Source organism: Dermacentor silvarum, chromosome 7, assembly GCF_013339745.2.
Source record: "Dermacentor silvarum isolate Dsil-2018 chromosome 7, BIME_Dsil_1.4, whole genome shotgun sequence".
Lineage (NCBI taxonomy): Eukaryota > Metazoa > Arthropoda > Arachnida > Ixodida > Ixodidae > Dermacentor > Dermacentor silvarum.
The window spans coordinates 134,841,800-134,869,081 of NC_051160.1; the positions used below are offsets into that span (position 1 = coordinate 134,841,800).

The 27,282-nt window shown below is 46.3% G+C and overlaps 2 protein-coding genes across 2 annotated transcripts; one reads left to right on the forward strand and one right to left on the reverse strand.

Annotated features, from left to right (window-relative positions):
- The first annotated feature begins 8,072 nt into the window (after window positions 1-8,072).
- Window positions 8,073-12,022, forward strand: LOC125946570 (uncharacterized). The gene is made up of 5 exons (XM_049670065.1): window positions 8,073-8,491; window positions 9,494-9,675; window positions 9,744-9,860; window positions 11,051-11,299; window positions 11,643-12,022. Exons 1-5 carry the CDS (start codon window positions 8,217-8,219, stop codon window positions 11,903-11,905), a joined length of 1,086 nt encoding a protein of 361 aa, XP_049526022.1. The 5' UTR covers window positions 8,073-8,216; the 3' UTR covers window positions 11,906-12,022.
- A 5-nt stretch (window positions 12,023-12,027) lies between these two features.
- On the reverse strand, window positions 12,028-13,900 carry LOC125946571 (uncharacterized). Its single transcript, XM_049670066.1, has 2 exons — window positions 13,656-13,900; window positions 12,028-12,441 (listed from the first exon to the last, which is right to left on the reverse strand). The coding sequence occupies exons 1-2, from the start codon at window positions 13,717-13,719 to the stop codon at window positions 12,047-12,049; spliced, it is 459 nt and encodes a 152-aa protein (XP_049526023.1). The 5' UTR covers window positions 13,720-13,900; the 3' UTR covers window positions 12,028-12,046.
- Window positions 13,901-27,282: the final 13,382 nt, after the last annotated feature.

Sequence of the window (27,282 nt, forward strand, 5' to 3'; positions counted from 1 at the left end):
CCAGTGAGATGTATTAATATTTGCTTGCGCGCGCGCGTCACCAGGCTTGGTTTTTAGCTAGTATGCCTATGTTTATAAGTTTATACGGCAAATAAAACTACTGTCCTTTCTTCGTACAGCTTTCCAGTAATTTGCTATCGCAATTGATGCTTCGAAACTGCGACTTTTTTTCAAAACTTACAGATAAGTTTATGTGAACGGTCAGATCATTGTGCACTGAAAATTTGCATGTGCCTAATTCTTAACCACTCGCCTTCGACAAAGCAACATTAAGTTATTCTTTGCAGCGAGCCGCCTCAAACGCTAATGTTTCAAGTGTGGGGTTTTCTGCAAAGTGTAAAGAAGTGGACTTCAGTTCTTGAACCTCTAGATATTGTTAAAGAGGTCCTGAAAAGCTTTGGTAACTAATCATAGAATGACCTCGCTATAAAAGTACGTCGTCCCACGAATGTCATGCCGCAACATTTTTTCCAATCCTTCAGCTGTAAGTTAGCCCTCCGAAATCGCTCGCGATGGCTACTTTTACAGTTTTCGCGTGACAGAGCTGGTGTACTCGCCAAAGAATGCTTACGCAATAAAGGAAGCTAATCATCAAAACGTTTTGATGCACGCAACAAATCAGTTTAGTATCATTTATTACCGAAACTACGTGCGTTGCATAATCGCAACTAAAATTTTGAGGTAAGCTAAAGAAATATTCTCTAGCAATTTTTGATCGTGGAAACGAAATCGCACACGCATTCCGCGAATATTCCGGGGCTGCCTATACGCAGTGCCCGCCAACTTTTGCCCCCGGCAACATGGCCCTTGATGGCTTCACTCGCTCCAGTAGGCGGCCGCAGCGGCTGCCACTCCAGAAGCTCTGGTATATAACCTCCCTGGTGAAGCCCGAGATTGCGCTGGGGAGGCCTTTGAGGCTAGGCCCAGCTGCGGCTGCCTGCGCGGTGCGCCGTAGAGAAAGATAGAAGTGAATGCAGTAATATTTCGCACTGCGGCGCGTAACTGCGCAGCATGGCGCGACTCGCGCGCGCATTTGCGCGTAACCCCCGAGATTACGCCGAGGAAAACCGGGAGGCTACGCCCAGCCACGGCCGCTGGGTAAAAAAAAGGTGCGGCCTGCCGCGTGCATCGAAAACGGTGTGATCCGCCGTGGCGCCACACGCCGGGGTCTGTTGTCTGGCATCGGCATAGAAAATGCGTCAGGAACACGCTTGGAACGCCCTCGCGCGTGCAAGCCGAAGTGTTCCATCTAGAGTGTACTAGAATATGGTCGAGTGGGACGAGCGGCTGGGGCGGCGCATGCTTTGCAGTGAGGCACCCGACGTGGAAAAAATAGTGGGGCGGCGCTGCGGTTGAAGTGGATTGGGCCGCATCAAGGTCGCGCCTTTGGAAACCGCTGGCGATACTGCTCGGCAGGGTCATTCGTACTACTTCGCGCGCTGGTATTTGCGTTCAGACCGCTTAAATTGGATTCATAATTGCATATGACATGAATTTATGCCTTAGAAATAAATTCCTTTCTTTCTTTTCTTGATTTATTTTTTACTTTTTAATACCGCTCGGTGATTGCGCGTGCATTGCGGCCGCAGTGTCGGCTTTCATTCTACTGTGTTATTGTACGGTTCCCTTCAGAGAAAAATATTTTTCTCGTTCTTCAAGCAGCGTGTATCTCTCGTGTGTATTGTGCGCATATAGTTTTTATCAGTAGGTCTTGCGAAACGCAGACGAAGCAACATAAGTAACCTTCCTGCTTGCCGCTTCAAACAAGTAAAGCATATCTGCCCCATTCGGCGCCTTGTACTCAGATTTATGGGAAGCATTGTATTAGATAAAAAAAGAGTAAACTGCAGCTCAATATTCCATTCAAGTTTCCGCCTTCCTCGCGTAACAGAAGGCGGAGTAATTGGTACGGGGTCATTTATTGCAGTCGGACCTCGAGCGCCGAAAACGGTTTTAGTTAATCAAATCAAATCAAAGGGGAATTTTATTAGACATTAATATAAAAAATGCGTACAAAGATATTTGGTCCCATAGCCTAAAGCGGCCATTCTATATGCTAATCTTTGTCCGTAAGCCGTACGTGGAATTTTTTTCCAGTCGATACTTCAAAAAGAAAAAGAAAAGAAAGCCTTTGCGGTAGCCTAATTAGTGGCTATATACATGTATAGTGGATACGGTCTTGAGCTCGCGGGTTTAATCCAGGTCGCGGAATTCGATGGGAACGAAATGGAGAAGGACTCGTGTACTTCTATTTAGGTGCGCGTTAAAGAACCCCAGGTGGCAAAAACTAAACCGGGTGCCTTAATCATGTCGTGGTTTTGCCACGTAAAACCGAACAATTTGCTTATATTAAAAAAAGAAAAAAGCAGTGGCTGCGTTCTTCGGCTTATTTCTGGGGGTGTCAAGAACATAAGTTATTCTCGGGTCTGATATCCGAGAAAAACATGTTACGCTTATCCTATAACTTATGCATAAGTGTAATGCCGTTCCCAAATGTATGACCGCTCAACTCAGCAGCTTGTATATTATAAACGGCTGCTTTCAGTTATTCGGTGCACTATCATAACGACCATAATGAAACAATTAAAGGAACGGCATGTCTCGCATACACGTAGAGATATGTGCAGATCTGTTGCGTTCGTTGAAGAAGTGTGGTACCACAGGGGGCACTGTTTTAATGGGTTGAAAACATGGTGAGACTGTCAAAAATCCTTGTCTGAATCAAGTTAGCAGACTTACAGGATGCCCCAAAACGGGGCGTTTAATTTGATTGAGAGCTAGGAACTTGTTAAGCAGGATTTATTACCACCCGTTCGTTAATTCTCTCAGGAACTGCGCCTCTGCGCGACAGCCACGACTCTCCGGCAGCACAATCATTCGGAATAACAGAATAACAGTCCTCACTTGCATGCAGTCACGTTTGAGACTTCAATAGTGCTGTTATGCGTTACATTCGAACGGAAACGACTACTCGGCGTCGTACACAGTTGCGATATATATATATATATATATATATATATATATATATAAATGGATTTGACTGATATGAATATTATTTTTGCGAATGAGAGTTTTATTTGCAGTATTCACTAGTACGGGTGTTTGTTACTGCAAACACGTGCGCTTATTCCGGTCGGGAGTTCTCACTTTTTCAATTATTTCATTTAGAAGATTTGTTATTTTTCCCTTACATATATATCGTGAATATATATGCCTATGTACACTTTGATTTAATTACCTAGAAACAGATTGGTAATTTTTCGCGACCACGCAGTTAATAAACCTGGTTTATTTCACTCTAAAATTGTTTTCTTCGATCATTGTCCCTAATCAATATCCAGCAACAAAAAGCGCGCGTAAAATGACATGATATCAATAATAAAATTTTCAACGTAGCCTTCATGGTGCGGAGATATCAGTTACTTTTAGAGGACAGTGGTAAAAACAGCAGTTCACCTGGCTAAAACTACATTTGGTACCGGCCGTCAAGAGTCATGGGCACACCGAAGCAACTAAAGCATTAAAAAAAATGTACTGCACAGAGGTTCTGCGAGAAAAACTGGGCGTCCGCCAGCGTCAGCGTAGCGAACGCGCGCTCGCTATCAGACGACGCGCTTGAAAACGACAGCAAAATTGAAGACGTCGCGTTGTATAATCCATGCCTCAAATATATACGTTTGGCAAAATGGTGTAAACATATATTTGCAGTTGAAATAAAGCACTATTTTAAGAGCGTACTATGCGCAATCGGCCTCGGCGCCCGCAGCGAAAGTACGTTGGATATGCCGCGGAGCGCGTCTCCGCCCCAATACAGTTCGCTCGCAGCGCCGCGGGGACGCGGGAGCTTTGAATTGCCGCGGCGAACGAGTACCGAAACGAGCGAAAAGCAAGGTACCAGGCGCCAAACAGCAGGGTATTTTTTGGTTTAGGAGGCAAATTTACTTCGGTGAATCTATTGGCAGGACTATTTGACTTTGTTAAAACGACGTTGTAAGTACATATATGGCCATGGGGATTCCAAGTTCATTTATTTCGTTTATATATATATATATATATATATATATATATATATATATATATATATATAATTATGGGGTTTTACGTTTCATAATAACGATCTGATTATGAGGCACGCCGTACCTCATAATCTCACAAACTAAGCGATGCGACATGAGCCCCCCCCCCCCCCTCCCCCAACGTTGCCCCCGCACGTCAGATATACTTCCGGAGACCCTGCTCTGGAGGCTACATCAATTGCTGTTATCGGTTGTATTTGAAGAAGACACAATATGCGACTAGTTAGAAAAACTAATTTTCGACTATAATATGAATCACAAAGCAAGAAAATTCGAATCGCATTTGAAATTTATAATACTTGCACGAGGCAACTTCAGTCCATAGAGTTCTCTGTCAATAAGTGGAAACGGTTGTGTACTGCGGTGCACTCTGTGGAAGTTAGCCGACTAGAAACTTTCTTTTTCCCACTACTCGGGTCATTACTGTTTCAGTAAAATTCCACTTGAACGAATGTCAGTTAAACGAGCCTACAGTTGTACTGACTTTTTTCAAGTACCCCGCCGAAGCGCAATGAAGTCCAATGCTAACACATTTCAATTTAACGAAATATAATCCAGAGCGCTTTTCAGTTCTACTAACATATTTTGTGACACCATCCAATGCCTCGCACGTCATATTGATCACAAGTACAACGCCACTTTCTGTAGCATAGCTTTACCGTGGCCTTCGCGATAAGTTCCGCCAGCGGCGCGCCACCGAGGCCCATCGCGGAGGCCATTTTTTTACGCTCATAATGGTGCTTGATATCACGCGACGAAAAGTCGGACCCCTTAGGCTTTGAACTGCATTGGCTGGCTACGTATGTATTTTCGGAACCAAACGAAGCCACAGCGGCAGTGACAGCTGCACCCTTAGCCCTGCATCCGCGTGCTCGTTATGAGTGCCAAACGAAAGCGCCTGTCTCCAGACGAAAAACTGGATGTTTTCCGTAGGCTGGACTCCAGACAGCTTCAAGTCGACGTTGCGAAGGTATTTACGATCTCGGCGTCATCATTGTCGAGAATTAAGAGCCAGCGTCAAGCCATTCTGGCCACATCGGAAAGTGCGCCACTCGGGCCCGCGCGCAAGAATCTGTGCACTGGATATTTCAGCAAAGTAGACGACGCTGCTGCCATATGGGTAAAGGAGCTACGACCCAGAAACAATCCGGTTTCAGGACCCATGATTCAAAAGAAGGCTGTGGAATTCGGAGCATTTTTCGATGTCACTGCACTCTAAAAACAGTTGCACCCGTTGGGGTGCCTTTTTGCCACACAACAATAATCGTCATCTGTCTTGCTTGCGTTTCCTATCTTGAAAACTCTGCACTTGCTACTTTCCGGTCGAGAACGCTGTGTCACGCTGATAACGCTCTTGTCGTTCGTGACCGAGAAGTGCCGGGCGCACAGCGTTAAAGAAAGGAAGGCCACGCAAGTCAGATGACGATTATTGTTCTGTGGCAAAAATACACCTCAAAGGGTGCAACTGTTTTTAGAGTGTGGCTTTGGTGCAAGCAGTGGATGGTTGCATCGTTATCGGACGCGTTATGGAATCGCATGACAGGTGTGGGGACCCCTGCAGTCCTAAGTGCACAAGTGCAGCAAAAGATTACTGCAATCTTCAGATATGCTAAATAAGCAGAAATTAACATTGAAAAAGGCAGCATTGCTGATAAAAAGGTTCAAAGTTCATTACAACAACTGATGTTTTCTTTAGCTTCTGATAACAAGTTGCAACATAGGTATTTCAATTCAGCCAACTTTCACTTTAATTAACTTTTTTTCTGGGGAAAAATGTTCGTAGAACTCAAATGCGCTCTGCACTATATTTTGTTAAACTGAAATGCGTTACCATTGTGTCCAATGGCACTTCCGCGGGGGATTTAAAAAAAGTTCGTACAACAGAATAGTTCGCTTAACTGACAGTCGTTCAAGTGGTATTTTACTGTATTGTGAGGAGAAAAGCGGAGAGGAGGGTGCAGCGAAACCATAAGGCGGAAAGGGAGGTATGGCGGAAGCATGAGAAGAAAAGTGTGCTGGGGCGGCCATGGCTACGAGATGGCGCCACAGTAGAGCGCGTCATCTGTGAGGTCTGTCACTCCATTTGCCTCTCGCGTACGCTCCGTTTGCAACGTGCAGTACGAGACAGATTGTACCCGCCAGCCAATATATTGCGAAATAAAAACACGTATAGAGCTGCGCTCGAATTTCGCATTGAGGAGTATCGTAATCATCGGTGAATTTTCGACGATGCAGTGACTTATTTGGCTCTTTGCACAGTAATAACATCAGTGACTCCACGTGTCGAGTGTGCGATTATCGCGCCCTCTGTTTGTCACAGTCATTCAACTTTTATTGCTGCATTGTGACTTAAGTACTTGCCAAAAAAAGAACAGTTGGTCTTGTTTTAAACAAATGAAGCAGTTGCTGGGATAATTGAACGCGGTGCTGCAGCGATTCCCTTTAGCGGTGTGTTAATCAATGCGCAATGTCTCTCATACCACGAAGCATATGAACGAGGAGGTGCGAAAGCACACAGCAGTGGGTCAGAAAATTTTACGCGCTCTTATGAAGTCGCAGCATACAATTGATCTTAGGAATGCAATTGCATCTCTATCGCTTAGTGGTTACGCGTTCATCCTAGCATACTTGTTTCTGAGGTGCCCATCTATTATGTGGATATCCCACTACGCAGAAACAGTTTTGAGATGTAATGAAATTTTCACGCTTTCGTGCTTTAATGATCTGATGCGCAAAAGGAAAACGGAAATAGAGTATTTCAAGAGTGTCACGTGTAATATTTCAATTGTTAGGCATAATACGTCATGAAGCTGAGTGGGTGGCGGCTAATATAATGCGCTCTTGAAAGTGGGGATTAAAGTGAGGGTCAGTATGCTTGAAAAAAGGTAGCGGCCACTATTTTCCCAAATAGAGAAAACAACGTAATAAGGTTGGCTCTTAAAAAAAAAAAACTGCCTGCCTGCCCTTCCACTGGGCTGGAGATGCACGACCAGCGAAGCTGTACTATGGTGGGAACTATGTATTTCCAAATATGAATATTAGGATGTGATGGTGCAATTGCTTATTTGAACTATTAAAGAATGAGAAATATATATCATCCGGTGCCTTTCCTTTATTTAGTGACAAGAGTAACCATGGCCTGATGGTCGCTACGGTACACCGCCATAGGGAGAGAGAGAGAGAGATTGTGGTTGTGGAGAAGAAGAGGCGCTATTCGCCATAGGGTGTTCGGCAAAAGTTGGCACGTTCTTCATAAACACGTCACCAACGCCGTGCGCGTTCGGTGCGAACGCGGGAAAAACACCACCGCCGTCGACACCAGTTGTGCGCGTTTATGTGATCGCACAAAACCGCTGTGAAACCGCTGGCTACGTGAGGAACGGCTATACGACATTGTCGGGGAGAGGCGGGCGGGTGCCCAGAGATAGTCGGCGGCAGAGGCCAGCAGGGCTGAGCGCATGCGCCACAGTGGGAAAGCGGGCACGCAGTCTAGGGTGCCTCGCTTAGGTAGACCAAGAAAGACTATCGTCTTTAAAAAATGTTGACAAAAAGCCGCGTATGACAACATGAGTGCAACCTGCGTGGCACAATGCTTCCGCGTTTCAAGCACATGCACAACGAAACGCGCCAGCGCCGCGTATTGTTATCAACGTATTAGACAGTTTTAGTTTAGCGTTTGCAAGCAAACGTAAACGCATTACGTACGTAAAAAATAGCGTTGTCTTCACTGCGCATGCTCAGAACGTTATTCGGTTTCTGCGATTTACGTGCGCTATGATAACGTACGTTATTTGGCGAGTTTAACGTTCGTAATGTTTACGGACGCTAAGAAATAACGTTTTCAAACATGGCGGCACCACTGGCTCCCGCTTCAGCATGAATTCTCGTGATGGTTGCGCTCTCCCACGCGTAGATCACCAGTAAGTATAGAAATAAGCTTTAGATTTCTCTATACTTACCTGAAACGTTAGTTTTGAGTGCATAGCGCGCCCAATTTCTGAGATCATTCGGCGATTCCGGCGACCGTAAGCCTAATGTGACGCGTCGGCATACGTTGCCGTATAGCAACACCAGGATGGATGCTAATAGATTCTCTTGTCTTGGACGGGTTTGGCAAAACTCAAAGTCGCTGGCCGTGCCATGGTAACGCGAGCTTCTTCTTGGGAAACAGTCAACAAAATGGAGGCTGTACCAGTAACAGGTGTGACACGTTTGCGCTTCACCGAGAAAGACGATTTAGCTCTTCTCAGTGAAGTGAATGCTTGCAACCCGCTTCGAAATCCATCAAAATGGCAAGAGATTACGAAAAACATCGAACTTGCGACGAAGAAGGTGTTCAGCGGAAGAACCCTGCGTGAGAGATGCAAGCTTCTGCTAGCGCATTTCGCCAAGAACGACCGAGCATGTCTTCGCAAGTAAGGGAGCAGACTCGAATCTGCGGAATGTAAACACACAAACACAAAATAACGTTATGGTGTCTAGATGGGTAGGTGCTCCGACCGGGGCCCGTCTGGAGCGCAGTTCACCGCTCCTTCGCGTCATGACGCTCACCGTCTGCCACCTGTAGCAGACGGTGAGGAAAAAATAAACGCCGTATTGGAATAGTTGTATGTCGTCTGTTAGTGTCAGCTTGAAGGGTTAGTAGCTCCGGGTATCTCTTACTGTTTGAAAGTTCCTATGATATGTGGAATGTTCCTGGTCAGAAAAATGACCGACGAGATTAGCGGCGGTATTGCTCCACCAAAAATACTTACTGCTTCGCTGAGAACTGCAAGTCGGCTTCTAAATCTCTGAAAAAGAGGCCTAAAGCAGACTCGGTGCCGAAACACCCTGACTTTTTTAGAAAAATGGGAATTGGCCTTTATCGAGCAGACAAGCAACTGCAGCCGACATCAGGTGCGTGCGAGCGACACTTTAGAGAACATTTTACAGCGAAGCTGTGTACCTCTCGTTGGTCGGAAAACTTCGTGGCGTAAACAAAAAACGCCAGATTAACAATTGAAGGCAAACGGCTTATCTTTCTTAGCAATCAGGCACACAGCATATATATATGAGTTGCTAGACGGGTCTCCCTTTTATATATGAAAGCGTGGTGACGTCACCAAGTATATATATATATATATGTACATCGTGAAGTCACCACGCTTTCATATATAAAAGGGAGACCCGCCTAGCAACTCATACCAATAAATGTGCCCAACCGCCAAGCTAGAAAAAATGGCTTCAGCATTTCGTGTTTTCAGACTAGACGACAATAACAAATTTCCCATTCTAACCTTGCCTACACTGCTCAGAACGGTATTATAACGCGTACTCGGTCGGCACACCTACCCATATAGACACCATAATAAAGTGTTTATTCGCGTCCCACGTGCCATTGTGCTCAACTGATAACTGCGCACGTTAAAACATTCTAGGTCAGGCACTGAGGAAGAATATGCGGAGAACGAGTGGCTCCTACAGGAAATTTCTCAACTCGCCGCCGAAGTACGCCTAGAAATTGGAGAACGCAGGTCATCCAATGCGTCGCAGCGTTCCAGAGCGGCTGCAGTCAGGCATGGCGCAGTCGCAGCTTTGCAGTCTTCTCAAGGACTTACGCGTATGTATATCATGGTTTATAGTGCTCGTAAAATCATTAATGAGCGCCATTTGTTTTAAATCTCACAGGTCGAATGGCCGCTGAAATGAGGCCCATGTCTCGGAATGTCCCAACCGCTACGGTCAGCAGAGACGGCGCAGCAGCGAACCACGACACAACGTCGCCTGTTCAGCTTGGCAGCTCGTGTAACCCTCCTTGTCGGCTTTTAACTTAATAAGCGAGGTGGTTTCCATGGTTCTTAAAGATGCATTCTTAATACTTTGTAACCATGGGTGCAACAAACACGACCCACGCGCTCTCGGCGTGGCTGTAAAGCTACAAGAGCCAAATGGACGTACGGGCGCATTCCACTCAATCGCCTCGACAAAGGAACCGGGGCTGTGTTCCGCTACCCCCAAGCAACGTTAATAGAACCAACTCGTTGGTTCTATAAACGTTGCCCCCAAGGGCGTTGTGCGTTAAAGTGCACCTGTTTGAGGTGGACTGCAAATACTTCGCTAACGGGTGGTCCAAGATAAACTGAACCCAAAGCAAGTGAAGAACACATGAACTATAATGCGATATCAAAACTCGAAACGTCATTCTTCTGGCGTCAGCTGCTCAGGGACGTATGTACAATACCACCTCACAGTTTATGTTTTCTTTACTTGATTTGGGTTCAGTTTATCTTGGGCCACACTATATAACTGTGCATTTCGTATTCTTACCCCCAAGCAATCAAACGCCAGGTACTGTCTATAGCAGCGTTTACATGAATGCGACAGAATGCGACAGTAGCGCATCACATTTCCTAGCGCATCACGAGTAATGCGATGCGCTAGCGTTTACATGTAGCGCATCACCCCTGGTGCGCTGGTGGCGGCACACGCACATTTAACGCAAAGCAGCGCTTGCAGACGCTTCCGGCGTCACGCCACGAAGCAGCTCGGCGAGCGCCCAGCAGATCCACAGCAAATTGTATTTCCTATAATTCCTAATGCGCTGTAATCGCGTTTACATGCATTGCGAAAGTCGACTTACGCGTCTCAATCCACCCCTGCCTGACGCATTAATGCGACGCGCTTTCCTAGCGCATTATCCCCGTTTACATGGATGCGATGCACTAGAAAATTAATGTGATGCGATGCGATGCGCCAGTTGTCGCGTTCATGTAAACGCGGCTTATGACTTAGGAGGGTTGCTTCTTGGGCAAGTTAGTAATTCGTGATGTGCGGGAGGTGCGTGACTTAGTGAGGCACACAGACACATATGGGCGTTCCCTTATGTATTTGTCTGCCTCACTGAGTCTTGGTATTCTAGCGCAGCCCCATGCATTTTTTACATTGCATATTCATTCAACCATCTGAGCTCGTGCGGTGCATATTTTTTTTTGCAGGCTCGCCGGCTGGTGCTTCAGCATTGGAGCCCCCAGAAAGCGCGACTCAGCTGTTCAACATAATATTTGATGGCAACGACGTTTGCGCTTCATCCTGCGCCCTCATAGATCCATATGAGAACACCCAATGTACGCCCTGTGAGGCAGTGGCCTCTACAGGTTACACAATAGGGAGTTCAGAAACGGCCGCTCCCCCGGAATGGGATGAATCTGGTGACATGACAATGCCGAGAATACAAACTGCTCGCAGTAAGCATTTCAGAAAAATTCACTATGCCTCTGTTTACATAAAAAGAGCATACCCTGCTTTTTGACATGCCGTACACCATTCCATTTATCATTGCTGTTTCTGGCAGCACCCCCAGTGTTACCAGTATAAACTAGGGCACTTTGCTGTCTTTAAGAAATACTGACATTCTGATGCAACAAAACAATGAAAATTGCTTGGCAAAAACCTGAGCCGTGCATGGCTTGTTCAAGAATTCCAGATGGAAATGCACATAAAATAGCAAGAACCTCATCGTGTTTTTATACATCCTATTACTCAGTAATACATAGGCAAGTTTGCTATGCATGTCATTTTTTTTTTCAGGAAGGAGGAGGCCTCAAGCACAACCGAATGCAGACCATGAGTTTCTGGAGAAACGGTGGCGCCACAAAAGCAGTATTAGAGTGAAAGAAATAGCACTGGACATGGAGAGAATACAGGTAGAAAAAGCGGAGCAGGAAAGAAAGAAACTGAAGACACAGAAGAAGTATGAAATAAAGCAATACAGAATGGAAAAAGATTTTCTGCTGCGCGAACAAGAGCTTAAGTTACGGGCTGATGAGCTGCAACATAAACAAGGAAAATAAACACCTGCAAACCACAACTCAACAAACACTGATTGCTCTTCTTGAAGCTCTTGTAAACAAAATAAACTAATAAATAAAGTATTTGAGCGAAGTATTATGCTCTCTACAAGAATATCGCAGTACGTTCATGCTTGACCTTGCTTATTGCTGTCTGGGATGCAGATAATCGAACCGGCAAGGCGGCTCCAGCCCGAAGTAGGAGGACACCTGGCTGCCATACATACACGTGTGACAGTTGCTAAAAAGCACGCTTACTCGATACATTCTAGGCACAGCCTGCAAGAAGAGTTTTTGGTTTTTCTTGAAGTCCACAAAAGCAAACTGCAAGATTATCTTCGCGAATCCCCATTCCACACATTGCCTCACTGCACTCATAGCAGCATTGAACTGCTCTTCCATGCTTGTGAGTCGCGCACCCCCGTAAGGCTTCATAAGAAGTGGTCGCAGCGGATACGCAGGGTCTCCGTATATCACGAAGTCTTCTCCTGGGACTAGCAGCTCCAGTTCCTCGTAGAGCTTGCTCTCACGCAGAATTCCTGAAAGTACAGCGTAATAGAAATCAGTGCCTCAGGAACTTTTAAGAAAAGTATGATAAAAATAAATTTATATTAATGACAATCAGCAACTTTAGTTGAGCAAGGAGCTGATAAACTACGCTAAGCAGGGCACTAAGGTAAGGTACTGCTTGTTTCCTAAGGTCGAGATTCCAGCTTATGGCGCTATTAAAGGGGAGCAGCCAGTATAAAATGAAAAAAAAAAATGAAAAAAATGTTGCAGTGGCTTAGCTCGGCTATGCCAGGATATACGTAGCGTTAGCAAAGGTTCAGCTGATTATTCTTAGCTTTCCTGGTTGTCTAGATTGTCAAGGATTAGCTTGATTGTCATGCTTACTGCTGCTCCAATGACACACACAATGACACACTACTCAGCGGCGTCAAGTCTTTCATGTGCCATAGTCTTTCGCACACGTCGCACACACATCCAAACGGATTGTTTACGAAGTCCGTCTGGAAGGTCCGAGTCGCACTGGCACTTTCGCTGAGTTTCACAGTATATTCAGTCGATCGACGAGCCTTGACGTCATCGACGGCGTTTTGTTGTTGCTGCAGGGGTGGTCGGGCACGTCGCTCAGCCTCCTGGCGACGCCGCTTTGCTAGACGTTCGTCCCTTTGCTACAGTGTCTCCGCAGCACGTTTAGCCTTCTTCTGTTCATTCCTCCTACGCTCAACCGCTAATTGCCAGGCAACTACTTCGGGATCCGATGAGTCAAGCTTCTCCGTTCTTCTGCGCTGTTGAGCAGCATTTGCGCTCTCCTTCTCCATGGTTAAACCACACTGGCAAACGCCAGTCAGAAGCGCAGCGGCTCCAGTGCAGTGTCAGACGGCGATTGCACAGCGAGCGCGCGCCGGCGCCAGTGCGTCTACCACGGCTACGACGTCACTCCTCTGGAATGCGCAGACCGGCGGCGGTGAGTCGCGCGCGGCGGCGGCGGAGTGCGCGAGAGGTGCCGGCTCCGGTGGCTCCGGTGCGCAAGCCGTGTGACATCACTGATCCTTGCGCATGCGCAGCACGGCTCTTGATGTGCCGCGCGAAACGGGCTTGGCTAGGCCAGTGTAGCTAACGCTACAAAAAAACGTTGTGTTAGGGCAGCAGTCACTATTATTAGCGCTGTTTTGTGAGCTGTGCTGCGAGATCTCGCGCATATATGGGAAGCGTGTGAGCACCACTCATTGTCTAACGTGACACCTACCAGCATCATGCCTGCTCCCAGGGTACGGTCCGTCGAGTTCACAGACGAGCCAGTTCGCGCTCATCAGTGCCTGGTACTTCAATGCGTGCAGTTTTTTGTGGCCGAAAAGTAAGCACGCTGATCATTGTTCGGCCGGCATATGGGTCGGGTTGTGCCATCTATAAACGCCCAGCAGTTATTGAGTGGAGCTCCTTTGAAATATACTACCTGAAAGCAATCGCAAATTAATATCAGAGCAGTGTTACAGAAGTTCAATACACAGCAAGTATTTATTTTTCATTTATAACAGAAAATATGTAGTAAGAAAGTATAATACGTGGTTAAACTTACATTGTTCATGTCCCGCAGATCCGCCGGTGTGAGCCACCGGTGGCAGGGTAGATCGTCGAGCAAAAACCCAAATTTTCTTTCAATGTGGAACATCATTTTGTTCGACACACTTGAAATGACGCTGTAGTGACGACCGAAGAAGTCTTGCAAGTCACACAGGCGGTTCGGGTAGGCCAGGCGTCGCAAGCACATGCACAGGGCTTCCTGGGCAGACACTCTCACTCCATGAGCGCATGTCGCGTGGTCTGGCACTTGCAACGCTTTCACAAGAACAGGGAAGTCTTCTTTTTCAAACCGGAATTGGCGACGGAACGTGTGGTCTGGGATGGCATCAATGTTGAGGAGCACATTCCTGGCTGCATACAACCTGGGTCTTGGTTCGCGCTCCCGCATCGTAATTGCTTCTATGATCGTGCCAGCTTAGTTAAGCCAAGCAAGAAGGGTCCCAAAGAACACTTGAGCGCTGCATGAGTTTGTGGACGTGCGACCCAGAAACGGCTGCTGAATCGTTTTCGCGACGTTCTCGAGCACACAAACAGATTGGCCACTTCCTCGTCAACATGTGACTCGCTTGTAGCCAAGACAGGAGTTGATTTAGGCAGGAGATGGCGCTACGTGCGCTTACGTTTTATATTACGTTTACGTTCTCGAACGTTAAACTAAAAGTCCTTAAGCGACGCACGCCCTAACGTCCCGTAAAGTGTTTGCGTTTAGCGTACGTAAGTCCAGAAACGCTAAACTAAAACTGTCTATTATCGCCACTTCGCAATACTGTGACTGTCTCGACGTTAATCTGCAAACTTCCCACGCCTTTCTCGGGTGCGTCAAGGTGGTTCTTCCTCTTTCGGCAGTATCTTTCTATCCTCCGTGGAATGCGAACAGGGTGCATGCGGCGCATTCTTGCACCTACACTTTCCCTCAATCGAATACTTAAAAAACGGCAATTAAAATAACAAACATTTTCCTTCTTAAAGTATCTGTGTTTTTTTTATGCTAAATATTTCTGATCAGAAACGGAGATCGAGAGAATAATTCAATTTTACACATTTAGCTCCGAGTGGCGAGAGTGAGGCGAATGCTCACAAGCGGATACAATCTACAGGGTCACACGCACGAGAGAGTTCATGCGTTGAGCAGTTGCGAGGGGCGCTGCAGTTCTATACTCGATAAAGTCAGTCTTGACAATCATCTGACCATTCCCTGTCCGTTAGGGGAATGGCAACACAGCGCCGCGGCATGGCTGTTCGCCGCAGAGGCTTAAATGAGGCTATTAAGGACGCCGCTTGATCAACTAAAAACGACACTGTAGCCATAGAGACGGTAGCAATGGCTGTGGCTGCGAAATTGCGGTACGGAATCCTACGGTTAGTAGTGACCCAGTACAGTCAAAATGTACCAGTTTTACTGTGTGCAGGAAGCCTCCGCGATGCATTGCGGAGAGCTGCTTCCCAGCGACACAATTATCGCTGGGACACAAATATCGCTTGCCCAATGAAAGTGCCTCCGTGCGCATGTACGTAGTATTTGAGCGTGTTGTGCACTCCAAGGAGTTTCTGATTAACTCTGTTGGGGCTAACAGCGATCGCAGGTTGATATTGTAACGACACAGCAGTAATCGCATTTTGGCAGGGTAAGGCTCTTGTGTGAAGTTACGAAATGAGACTTCGAACGGAGGAAGGTGTTGGAATTATTACTTAGTGCGCAGCTTTTGTGATAAAGAAATGCCATTGCACTTGGTCTAGAAAAGCGAGCGATTCTGGAGGCTGACCGTGCTTGCGACACTGCGGACGTGATACCAATAACAGGGCAGCTATCGTAAACGACAGGTGCGATACGTTCTCGTTTGAGAACACAACGCAACCCACAGCATCGTTGTCCACCACGTCGCATCGACGCCATGGAAGCAGCCACACTGACATGCCAATAAATATTTGCTGTGCGTTACGTCGCCATAATGCAGGCAATGAAACCGTGTTGTGGGCCCATCCCAGCCCGCGAAGACATATGCATAAGTCAGCGGCAGTCGACGTTTTGTTTTGATAGTGGTACTCAGGAAATCACCGATGGCAGTGCGTTGGGCGTATTTTATTTTGGTGGTCAAGATGATTGATGTGTCTGAGCTGAGCACCTCGTCGCTGTTGCCGCAAAATAAGTTGAGCGTGGACCAACCGTGGTAACTGTGCGGGCAAGTTAAATATGGCTCACGCGGGGTGTGACCTATGGTTTTCATTGACGGGCGAACTCTTGCCAAATTCGTACAACGTGAGTTGAACAAGGGACCATGGTTGCGGCAGCAGCAGCAGCCTGTGTCATTGCATCCAGCGGCAGCAAGCGTCAATATGGCCTTTTGAACCCATTCACCTACATGAGCGTAAGTTTCAACGTCATTTTCTCCTTTTCAAAATGTCAGCGCGCTAGCTGTCTAACGAGTTAGGCCAAGGCACTCGTCTGCGGAGATAGCTTGGCGGGTGAATTGCGCTTTGCGAGCATAGATTTCTGTCACTGAACTGCGGAGGAAGAGTTACTGCGATCGCTTCGGCTCGTTACGACTTCAAGCGATGTGCGTCCACCGCGCCCCAGTGCCAGGCCAGGTCCGGCGGCTTCATCGGACTACAGGGGCGCCTGCAATGAGCTACGGTTCAACCGAGACCAACCAACCTGCGAAGACGAAGTGGTCACATTATATAGGAAGACTTCCTCAGAACGGATGCCGGGGTGCCTCTCGGTGCAATAGGAGCCGAAAGCAGCTTTCGCTGTTACACGATACCGCTGCACTTCACGGGCAGAAGCGAAGGAATTTACTTCGCCAACACGGACCGTCTCGGACGTCCGAACGTCCACTTCTCCAGGCGGCAAGAGATTTGGCTCCCGTACTGTGTGAGCAAAAGCGTAGACGTGTGGCCTTTCAAGGAGATCTCCGGCGACTTGTTTCCTCTGTCGGAGCACGCCATGGCCGGCTGAAGGAACTACGCCCATCAGGTCGTGAGGCACGAGCTGATGGAGCGACCTCCACTCGGTGGCCTCGGGAACATAGTGCAAGTTGACGAGGGCCTTCCTCGCGGCAAGCGAAAGTACAATCAAGGCCGCCTGATGACGGGCGACAAGGTCCCGCCGAGCCGCCAAAATTACGTCGGTGTTGCAGATCATGGGCCAGTGGGTCTTCGGCATGGTCTGCGCGACCACAGGGAAGCTACGACTTTTCAAGGTCGACCGAAAAGACATGGTGACGCTAGGCCCCATTATTGCAGCCAATGTTCAACCGGGGGCCATTATTCACAGTGACGAATGGCCGCATACAACCGTATCTATTATGTAGTGGATGCTTACGGGGCGAGCCTCATTTTGTATTGGGAGAGAGTGAACCACAGCGTGAAGTCTGTGGACCCAATCCCGGGCACTGACATGCAAATAATAAAAAGATGTAAAAAAGTGAAGCACCACCTCGTCACCGGTGGAGTTACAGGGTAACTGCACCGCTGCTAAAATCGCACCTGACATGGGTGTGGTGGCAGTCAATTACCGGCCGCGTCCGGTGCAAAGGCTCTTTCCTGTGTTAGAAGCCATGGATCGCTCGGGGCTACCCAGTATGAAGACTCTTTCCTGCGGTTGTTAGAAACCATCGCACGGCGCTACCCAGTATTAAGATGCACCACAAAGTAAAAGAAAATTAGGCGTTGTTTTCAGAACCTTTTCTTGTATGAGTGCTTTCAGGCATTCCGAAGTGTTTACACGATAAGCGCGCGGCAGACCACTTCTACGCTAACCAACGCTCACTGCTACTCGCAGCCCTACTTTAGCGCGTGCAACGAGCGATCTGTTGAAAGCCCTATGGGAAAACCCGGCGCACACCAATTTGCGCAAGGAAATGCGAGCGCAAGCACGTAGCGAGCCGCGCCAATCCAATTCAGAGGAAAGGCGCGGAAGGGGAGCGTTCCCTCGTGATAGATTACAAATTAAGTTATTGCATATTGATTGTACATGGTGTAAACTTTAAAATGCGTATATACCCCATTAAAATGAGTAATAATATTGCACAAAACGCATTTATTTTATTCCTTGCTTATGCATGTAATGCACTCGTTGGAACGACAAACAAGTGAAAGAAGGCACCGACCATGCACCGATGGGATGATCATGCGAGTCCCAGTTTGTCAACCACGCATAAAGCGACGCCCAAGAAATAAAAGCCACCCAGAGTGAATCTAGATAAACCAATGAAACTGGAGGTTTGCCGACTAACAAACTTTGTCTTAATACCTTTAGTTCTTTCATCTTGGAGCGTCGCTGGTAAAGATCTCGAGTTTCGCTAAGCTGGTCACATCGTGCACCCCAGCTCGGCAAACAACGCGGAAGCGCAGCGATCGCCCTTGCAACCAAAACGAAAATAGTAGAGTTACGGGACCGGACTTTGTGTTTACTTTAGTGCACCTATGTGACTGAACTTTGTGTGCTGTTTTTCTTTGTTGACTTTCAGCTTTAGTGTGACATTAGTGTACTTATGTGACTGGATTTTGTGTTTGCCTTAATACGCCTTTGTGATTGAACTTTGTGTTGCTGTGTTTCTGAGTTGACTTTTAGTATTAGTGTGGCATTAGTGTACTTATGTGACTGGACTTTTTGTTATTGTGATTTCGAGTGGACTTTTAGTTTTAATGCGTGTCGACTAATTCTTTTTTATTCTTTCTTTCATATCTTTATGTGAAAAAGGAGTAGCCTGCACCAATTAAAGGTGTCAACATCTTCTAAATACCATATAATAAAGAAAGCCATGAGCCAGGGATTTAATATCCTCAGGGACTCTCAAATAGCGCTCCGTTATTTCACTAGCAGCTGCATTCCTATGTGTGTCGCCCGCCGTTAAGGCGCAACACTATTCCAGGAACACGGAATAACATGGTGCCTGGGACTCATCTCAACCACGGTAACGGGAGAGTGGACAGTGCAGCTCTAGCTATTAGTCACCGAGCGAGTTTTCCTTGTCCTGACACCCTCCTTCCGCCCCAGGCTCTGCACATGAGCCTGGATGCTAGAACACCCCTCCTCCTGCACAGTCAGAAGTAAAAGGGCAAAGTAAGCCATTTCCACCGCGTCCCACTCTCCCCGCTACACACAAACGCTTGTGAAAGCTTGCACTGTCAGCTCCGCACTGGCATATCCAACAAAACAACACCTGACGCCAGGTGTTCTGTGGGCATGAGTCCTTCAGACTCGCGCCCACACAAGGACGATTTCTATGTCACATAAAAAACCCTGCTTTGCCAGGTGGGATTGTTTTTCGGGCCTCGCCGCTACGTGCTGGAGCAGATGACGCTCGCCCGACCATGGTACTTTGCGGCGCGAGCCACCTGCGGGACGTGCCTTGCAAGCGTGCATTGCTGAGTTCACTGGAGTCCAAAACAAGTTTAACCTACCATCCCTGCCATCGTCCCATGTTTGTTGGGACGATGGCATTAATGACAATAATCATTTTTGAAGACACAATCAGATTTGCTATTTATAATTGACCGGTATTTAATTAGTGTTGCCATATTAGCGTTGTTGTTGCTAGATTTAGTGACTTTCAGTTTGTTTACGACAGTTTACTATTTAACGGTAAACGATATTGAGGAATCGATGAGTGTGTTATCAACAAAATATGACAAAATTCTTGAGACCGTTGCGAAGCATGACAATGAACTAAAGGCACTCAAGAACAGAGTTTGCAAACTAGATGAGCCAAACCTGAGTGCAGAATTGCTTTCAGTGCGCTCCTCGGTAAATGAACTTGAGTACCATAGCAGAAAACTAAATATTGAGGTTCACGGTGTTAAACAAGACAACAACGAGTGTCTTATGGATAAAATGAATGCCATTGAATCGAAACTGCAACTTGCCCCTTTGACTGAACAAACTGTTACCTCGATTCACCGGCTTCAGACCAGAAGCGAAAAGCCTCCCGGCATTATCATACGCTTTTCGAACCAGTCAACAAGGGAACAATGGCTGAACAAAAATAAGGCTTTGTCAGTTGCTCAATATGGAATGTTTATTACGGAAAACCTGACTGCGCAGAATCGAATGCTCCTAAAAGCTGCGAAGGAATGGGCGCGCGTAAATAATTTCCGCTTTGCATGGCACCGCGCTGGAAAAGTGTTTATAAGAAAGAGTGAGGGTGATCGCGCACACTTGATAAAGTCGCCTGCAGATCTGGATAAGATTGTTTCTCGAGCTTAGGAGCGTAAGTAAGTTGTAGGTAAAATGATGTTGGGACACTCGGACAAAATGTTTTTGTCGGAATTTCATGACAATGTAAGCTCACAAAGCGGTGGATCGATTGGTTGCATACATATCAACTGCCGGTCGGTGAAAAATAAAAAAGATGAACTTGACATTTTCTTCAGCAGCCTAAACTTTCGTTTTCATTTCATAATGCTTTCTGAAACGTGGTACAGTGATTGTACGGTCCCCTGGTGTCTGCCAAGGTACGAGTGCTTTACACGATCAAGAATGAATTCGCGCGGTGGCGGGGTTAGCTTAATTGTGTGCGATTCATTTAAAGTCAACTGTGTTCAAGAATTCTCTTTTGTTAACGATGACTATGAGGTATTGTCTGTGTTACATGCGCGCACTGTTTACTCTGTTGTCTACAGACCGCCGCGAGGCAATTACTCCAAGGCTTTTTTATCTTTTTCGAGAAACTCTTAAAATACATTGTTGAATTACAGTATAAATTCACTTGTGGTGGCGATTTCAATATAAACATGCCGGTTGATTGCAATATCACACGCGACTTTGAATTGCTTTTGAAAATGTATGGGTGTTCCAATGTTATCAACACTCCTACCAGAATTACCTGCGATACGTCCACATGCCTTGACTTGTTTATTACTAACTACGGATCAAATAGTATTAAATGTGGCACTATTTCATACAGCTTGAGTGATCACATGCCCGTATTCTTCACTGTCAAACGGAAAGATAAAAGATCACCAGAACGAGTCTGCTTCTCGCAAATTATAAATGAAGAACGTCTGAAGAAGTGCGAAGAAGTGCGAACGTCTGAATGAAGTGCGTTTTCGCGATGACTTACGTGGCGTAGTCTGGGATAGTGTTGTTGCTGCTACAAGTGCTGATAGCGCCTACGGTGCTTTTCTGGAAACGTTCCTCTCCTATTATGATAAACATTTTCCTTCCCGTCCTAAAGTATCTGCACCATCAAGGATACGTAAACCCTGGGTAACTATTGAATTATTTAAAAAGATAAAAGAGAAAGCAAGAAGAAGAAGTAGTTTATTGATGTGGAAAATTAGAGAGGTCGGCCGGAATATGGAGCATCTGGCCTGCTACTCTACGTAAGGGAAGGGGAGGAGGGGAAGAAAGAGGGTCACAATGGAGGATGATAATGGGAGGAACTAGGTGAAAGGACACATTGCACAGATGATTATCACAAGCGTGAGTCCAGGCCCGTGTCGCCTAAGAAGCGTGAAAAAGCACGCATTGCCTCTGTTGTCTGACAACTCTGTGGCCCTGCGCCTAGCAAGAGGTCCTCCGACAGTGGTCTATTATATAAATGCCCCAAGGTGGCTGCCAGTGTGAGTCTTTCGCGTGCATACTCAGGGCACACCACGAGCACATGGTCTATAGTCTCTATAACACCACACACTGAACATTCCGGGGAGTCTGTCCGTCCAATGATGTGCAAATATTTGCGCGTGAAAGCGACGCCTAGTCGCAGTCTGTGTATCAAGCATGTATGAGGGCGTGGAATTCCACGCAGAACAGGAAATTGCATATCGGGATCCAGCCTTTTAAGGCGAACGTGACGAGCGTCTGGCTGGGCCCAGTATGTTTTCGTCGCACTCCTCATTAATTTCGACAGGAGGCATGTGATGTCTGGTCTAGAGAACGGCACTACAGTTCGCAGGCCATTGCTGAGGGCGCGCTTTGCTTCAGCATCGGCCATCTCATTACCATTGAGCCCACAGTGTCCTGGGATCCATTGGAACACTATGCGGTGGTGTTTTTCTTGAGCGCATGAAAGTAGCTCGGCGATCTGCAGTGCCAGAACCTGATATGCGGTGTGGCGCAGGAAGCATCTCAAAATTTGTAGCGCGGGTTTTGAGTCCGTGAAAATGCACCACTCTTGAGGTCTTTCCCCGCAGATGTGGCGAATCGCTTCCCGTATAGCCACAAGCTCTGCAGCGGTTGAAGTTGAATTATGATCTAGAGTGAAACCTCGAGTCATCTGCTGGGCTGGTATCACCACAGCTGCTGTCGATGCCGTTGATGACGCGGACCCGTCTGTGCAAACATGAACATAGGTCTGGTATTCTGACCAGATGTATGCCAAAGTAAGTTGTTGTAGTCCGCTAACGGGAACCATTGATTTCTTTAGTATGCCGGGGACGTTCACGCATACCGAAGGTTGAATCATCACCCACGGTGGTTTGACGGGGTCATATGGAAGGGCATAGCCTGATGTTATGTAGGGTAGATGGCTGCGGAGTGCACTTGTGAAACTGCTGTCCGACCGCTCATGTAGAACCGACGTCAAAGGATGGCAATGGTGTCGTGTAAGTAAGCGTAGATATACTCGAAGTGGTTCGTGGGACAGGTATATCGATAATGGGCATACGCGGGCTTCCTCAATTGTGCCTTTGTTGGAGGCACGCCGTGGCAAGCCGAGGCATATTTTGAGTGCCTGCGCTTGAACGCTCTCTAATGTCCGTAAGCAGGAAATACTCAAGTTTGAGAGTATCGGGAGGCTGTATCGAGTGTAGCCTATAAATAGAGACTGATAAAGTCGTAGTAGGGAGTCTTCCGTGGGGCCCCATTTCATGCCTGCTACGAAGCGAAGAACATGGCAAAACAGATTAAGTTTTTGCATCAACATATTCACATGCCTTGACCACGACAAACCACGGTCAATGATAATGCCCAAGAATCTGTGGTGGGAGACATAAGGTATCATAACACCGTTAATGGAGATCGGATAGCGGCAGACGGATTTTCGCGTGAATGCAACCACAGCACATTTCTCAGCAGCTAAGAGCAAACCCTGACGCCGTATGTATCGTGAAGTAGATGACACAGCACGTTGTAATCTCGCACGTAGTTGTGGGCGTGTTGTACCAGAAGCCCAGATGCAGATGTCATCTGCATATGCACTGATGTGGATGTGAGCTGGAAGTTCGCTCACCAGGCCAATCAGGGCCACATTAAATAATGTTGGGCTGAGGACTCCTCCCTGAGGAACTCCACGGCATACCTGATGACGATTAGTCTCTCCGTCAGGCGTGGACATGTAAACGAAACGGCGGCTGAGATAGCTCACAATCCACAGATAGAGCCGGCCGCCAATTCCCAAGTCATCTAGGGCATCGAGAATGGCTTCATGAAGGATGTTGTCGTAGGCCCCTTTGATGTCTAAGAAAACAGCGGCGACAAGTCGGCGTCGATGTTTTAACACGAAAGTGTTTTATGCCGGGGTCCACCAAGACTTCACTGACGTATTTCCGTCACGGAAATACGTCAGCTTACAATGTACACGAACATAATACAAAGAAAGAAAGCAGAAGAAAAAGTTCCACAAACATGCAAAATTTGGAAATCGAACCCACGACCTCTCGGTCCGCGACGATAGATCGCCGAGCGTTTAACCCATTGCGCCACAAACGCATTTGCAGAAAGCTACACAGACGCGCCTTATATATCTAACACTCCTCCGTGTACCCGCGCTCTTGCTCGGGGCGGTGCCGCCGCCTACGAGCAGAAAAGAGAAGTACTGCATTATGACACTAACACGCACCGACAGTGAACGCTTCGGTGGTCTCAGCACTACGACGCCTCGATGCCAGCATTCGAAGGGACGCTGGCATCAAGAAGCACTACCAACGCCACCTAGGTGGCGTTCACCGTACTCAGCACAGCGGAGCGTGGCCTCCGCAATTAGCTCTGAAAATGTTTCTGAAGTTGATCGCGGAGGCTGCAATTACGACGCGCTGTACGCGCTGATTTGACTCGGTGACGATTCAGTTACGTGCTTTGTCTTGCGCGTTGTATTAGTGTGTCAGTTACGTGCTTCGTCTTTCGCGTTGTGCTAGCGTGTGCAGCGTAGTGCAGCTTCCATATGCACGACGGTTGCTCATGGTCATCGACGTTGGTAGTCGTGATGGAGGAGACGTGCCACCAGGCGTCAGCGTGGGTGCATCAACGCCTAAGGGCGCTTTAGCCACAAAACACCAATAGACATTATATATCAATGTGCAATAAACATTACACTACTTCTGTGAAGACACGTTTCACTTTCGTGTTCTATACCGATTCCTATATAAGAGGGATCAACCACATTTTTTTTCATGTTCCACTGTCGTAACGAGGTCAATGACGCTGTCAATCGAAGAAATACCTCACCGAAAAGCAAGATTATTCAATAAATTCCTCATATCTCGGGATCCTGATGATTTAAGAGTGTTTAAAACATTTCGCAATGGCTTAACTAAGGAATTACGTGCTGCGAAAACTACGTTTTATAAGCAATCCTTCGCAAAGTGCTGCCAAGATAGCAATAAGATATGGCACTGGCTTAATTCTTTGCTAAATAGAGTGTCCAATTCAGCGGCAGGGTTGCGTATAATTTCTGATGGAAAGGAAATACCTGACGCGAAGTTGGCCGACTGTTTTAATGATTATTTTTCTAATTTACCTGAATGCAATGTGAATGACAACGCATGCCGTTTCATTAAAACTAACTGTGTGCATTCAATTCTTTTGCGTCCCACAACCACTTCAGAAGTAAATTTACTGTTTTCCGCACTAAATAATAGCAACTCCTGCGATGCTGATAACATTAAAATCAAGCCTGTGAAATTTGTAATAGACATAATCACTCCAGTACTAGCACGTATTTATAATATCTGCCTTTCTACCGGTGTATTCCCGTATAAAATGCAAATGGCAAAAGTACTTGCACTGTTCAAGAAAGGCCACAAAACTGCCCTATCTAATTATAGACCTGTGTCTATTCTCCCTATATTCTCGAAGTGTTTAGAAAAAATTATTTTTTGCAGAATATCAGACTTTCTGGACAAGCACAATTTGATAACTAAGCATCAGTATGCTTTCCGGAAAAATATGTCAACGCAGCTAGCTTTGCTTGAACAGAAAGAACTAATTCTAAATAATTTTGAGGAACGTTTGTAAACATTGGGAGTATTTGTCGACTTTTCAAAGGCCTTCGATTCTATAAATCATGATCTCTTGCTTAGTAAGTTAAATCACTATGGTATACGCGGCATTGCACTTAACTTGATTAGGTCATATCTTGGTCACAGACAGCAGTTTGTACAAGTAAATAGCTTTAAATCTGAAGTTCGCTCGGTCAAGGTAGGTGTACCCCAGGGCAGTATTTTAGGGCCCCTTCTATTTAATATATTTATTAACGATTTAGTAAACGTTGATGTTGATACACGTTACGTAATCTATGCTGATGACGCCACGTTATTCTTTTCATCTAACCGCTCTGCCGAATTGATTACAAGAGATAATGTAGTTTTGAATAAACTGTACGCATGGTCACTTGATAACGGTTTGACTATTAATTGGCAAAAAACTAAGGCGGTGTTATTTCGCGCTAAGAACACGCAAATCACTCTCGAGGAAGATTTGCTAATGAACAATTCTAAAATTGCACTTGTTAATTCGGTGAAATCGCTAGGTGTATTTTTTGACCATACTATGACCTGGCATAGCCATATAGATTTTCTTGCTAGTAAGCTTTCACAAATCACTGGAATTTTTTATTCCTTGAACTATCTTCCCTGCTCTATTAAATGCTTGATATATAATTCACTTTTTTTCAGCCATTTAAATTATTGTTGTCTTGTCTGGGCTACCGCTTCGGAAACAAATATCAACAGGTTGTACATACTGCAAAAGAAGGCTCTTCGCGCTATTTGTAATAAACAATATGATTTCCCTTCAGCTTATTTATTTCATAAACTTAAGACACCGAAAGTACAGGCCCTTTTAAAGTATCGTCTAGTGCTTGCGTATAAAAATGAACATAAAAGAAACATAAACCACATTACTTTTATGGCTAACTTGAAGCTACACGAAACCCCATACAGTACAAGAAAGCCAGAGTACTGGCACGTACCACAATCGCGCACTAAATATAAATCACAAATGCTGCGCTCCAGGCTACCTCGCTTACTAAATGATCTTATTGTTAACAAAATTGATATTGCGTCTTGTTCTCTTCCCAATATTCTTGATTTTGTCTCTCATATGTGAGTTGTACATTGCCTATATGCTTATCAAATGCAGTGAGATTTTGTGAGGTTTTGCACAAAATCTCTTACTTTTGTTTCTGTTTTCTTTTTGTTTTTGTTTTTTCTCACCCGGTTTGCGATCTCGTATGCATTATATGTTGTAGTGCTTCAATTGTAAGTACTTGAGAAAACTGTATTTCCGCTCTGCTGCTCCTTATTGTTTTACGGGTTTTTGGGGCTGGTCAAGCTGCTACGAGCAGCTTTTTTCCCCGCTTTACCCCCGCAAGGCTGTATTTACTTTTCTGTGGAAATAAAGCATACAATACAATACAATACATGCGCGCCGCGTAGCGTCGATAACTCTACATTTTGCATTGCAGGTCATATTATTGCACCAGGTAGAACGCCATGTAGCACATGCACAAGTACAAGGCAGTAAAAGAAGGTTAGAGGAAGAAAAAGTTTAAGGAGATGTATGCAAGAATGCTAGAAAAAATATATTCTGTACATTTATAAATCAAGCTAGCTAGGTGACCGTGCCAACACCGCGTTTCAAAGGGGATGCAAATAAATCATCACCATCATTAACATCATGTCATGCTACTTGTCAAATGCAGCTGGCTAGGTGACTGTCACGGCCACATTTCAAAGGGGATGCCAATAAATCACCCCCATCATTGTTATTAGTATTGTATCGTGCCACTTGCAATGTGAGATGCGCGCCGCGCGGCGTCTATACGTGCACCCTTTGCATTGCACTTTCATATTGTTACACCAGGTGGCACGCTATGATCGTTACAAGGTAGTTAGAGCAGTCTTGAGGAAGAAAAAAAATTAGGGGCAGCTTCACACTAGTGGTGGGAAGACTGGGCAAACAGCGAAGCTGGCGACCCCACCTAGCTTTATCTCGGTTCGGCCAAGTTTTTGCGAGGTTATGCTTCGAGACTCTGGCACGTTTAGCGCAAGATCACCCCGCAATCATCGACAGGCCAGTGAGCAAGGAACACTCGGTCATTAAAGTATCTGCACGGTTTTGGACGCTGAAA